At 44.4% G+C, this 1,817-nt stretch overlaps 1 protein-coding gene across 2 annotated transcripts; it reads right to left on the bottom strand.

Moving 5' to 3' along the window:
• Window positions 1-1,817, bottom strand: alkbh7 (alkB homolog 7). 2 transcript variants are annotated; one of them, XM_034215518.1, is made up of 4 exons: window positions 1,427-1,817; window positions 608-781; window positions 319-443; window positions 1-205 (listed from the first exon to the last, which is right to left on the bottom strand). In XM_034215518.1, the coding sequence occupies exons 1-4, from the start codon at window positions 1,697-1,699 to the stop codon at window positions 85-87; spliced, it is 693 nt and encodes a 230-aa protein (XP_034071409.1). In that variant the 5' UTR covers window positions 1,700-1,817; the 3' UTR covers window positions 1-84. The 2 variants fall into 2 exon arrangements, with proteins under 2 accessions (XP_034071409.1, XP_034071410.1); XM_034215519.1 differs by having other exon boundaries at window positions 1,529-1,817.

The raw sequence follows: 1,817 nt of genomic DNA, 5'->3' as shown, positions 1-1,817 counted from the left end.
TTTTTAGATCTTAGTGGTGATCAGTGACATCATTCTTTATTTATGTTATGTATTGTTCATTTCCAAGCTGAGAGGAAGTGGTTGTTAACCCGGAAGGTTCCGACAGATGACGGAGATTCGACGCAGCCGAGGCACTCTCTGTCCGTTAAAAACAGACTCCTCATCTTTCAGGATCTGGTGGGTGAAGTTATATCTAGCCTGGTCCCTGTATGGGAGAAAGGAGAGCAGGGTGAAACAAATAACAGTGCTTTCAGAGTCAAGGATTTAACAACTATAGGACATAACTCCATGGCAATATACGTAGACCACATGCTGGACCTCAGTATGTAGAGGGAGAATCGGGGCAGCAGCAGGTCCAGCCATTCTTCGGCGTCATCCTCCTTCACTAAGCGCATGATGCTGTCTGACAGGAGACTCAACCCAGCAATGGTGCTGCCGCAGAACTGAAAAAGACAGAGAGAACGACAGTAAGACCACATCTGATGGGGTAACAGCGGAGCCAACACAAAAGGTTGTATCAAACTGTTACAGTGCTGATGGTATTGTAAATGTCAGAGCATTTGTGATAGTTTTCTTTGTCTGAATGCAGAGAAAAAACAAGACAAACCTTGACACTGTCAATGTGAGGCTTGATGTAGCCAGTCTTGTCCAGATCCAGAATGTGCACCGGCCCGAGGAGAGGACTCCCCTCAGGAAACGCTCCAGATCGAACACGACTCAAGACCTCCTCACACCTTTCCCCCCACATCACTCGCTCAGTCTCTCGGTACCCGTGAATAGCCTGAATGAGGTGACGTGAACACAGCAGAAATGACTATTTCACCGTCATTTAAAATACATTGGTGCTTTAAGTTAGCAGTAAGTGAATGGCAAAACTGTTGAAATAATGAGCAAAAATAATTCAACAGCCTGTGTTGGTGCTGTTGGTCACTGGAAACATTTGCATACAAAGTTATTAGATGTGTTTTAATGTGAAACTATGTGTCTATTGCAGGCTTGTGTTGCACTTGTTTTAATGTAGATTGTTACTAATTGTTATTGCTGCAAACGTAGGCCAGAACAGCAGAGTGGGGTTATTATTAAGAGATTTGCATAACCAAAAAACTATAACCGGAAACAGGAAAATTCAAATATCAACAGGTGTAGGATTTGGCTACAAAAATAAATGTTTTATATAGTTGGTGACAGATTCAAGAGAAGGTCTATATTTTGATAGCTATGAGAGAAGGCTGCAAAAGTGATGGACTGGTCCTTTATTTTCTTGATAGGTTCTAAAATGTCAGACGGTAGCCTTCATGAGCTTAATTTATCGTAATTATGTAACAGGTGTGCGTTGCAACTCCTATGCACTTTGAATAGCCAAACGTGAAATGTGTGTATAGTATACCCTTCTCAACTATTATCCCTGTACTTCTGAAGTACTTACACCGTCCCAATGGTCAAATTCGTAGCGTTTCTTCTTCAGGCCTAGCTCCAGCTCTTGCATGAAAGCCCCCTCCTCCTCCTCAGTGATGAAGCCCGTCCTCACCTCCACCTGTGGCCCGAGTCTCTGCACCAGCTCCGGGTTTGACCCGACGATGAGAGCCTCATCCCGGAGAGGCAGCAGGCCGCTGCGGGCAGACGAGCTCCGGCAGCGGGGCTGACTGCTGTAAACGGCTGGTTTGTGTATTCGTTTTAATACATTCAGCAACAGTTTCATCCTCCTGCCTGTTATATTATTATAAACTCACTACACCGTATTGTTTAGCTTCAGCTTTGTTTTGGTCTTGTAGCCAGAAGTCAAGCAGTTCTGTGAGACGCCATGTTGAATACGCGTT

This window comes from Gymnodraco acuticeps, unplaced genomic scaffold, assembly GCF_902827175.1.
Source record: "Gymnodraco acuticeps unplaced genomic scaffold, fGymAcu1.1, whole genome shotgun sequence".
NCBI classification, from domain to species: Eukaryota; Metazoa; Chordata; class Actinopteri; order Perciformes; family Bathydraconidae; genus Gymnodraco; species Gymnodraco acuticeps.
Note: the sequence above shows the minus strand (reverse complement) of the source record. Positions and strands in the feature narration are given on the sequence as shown.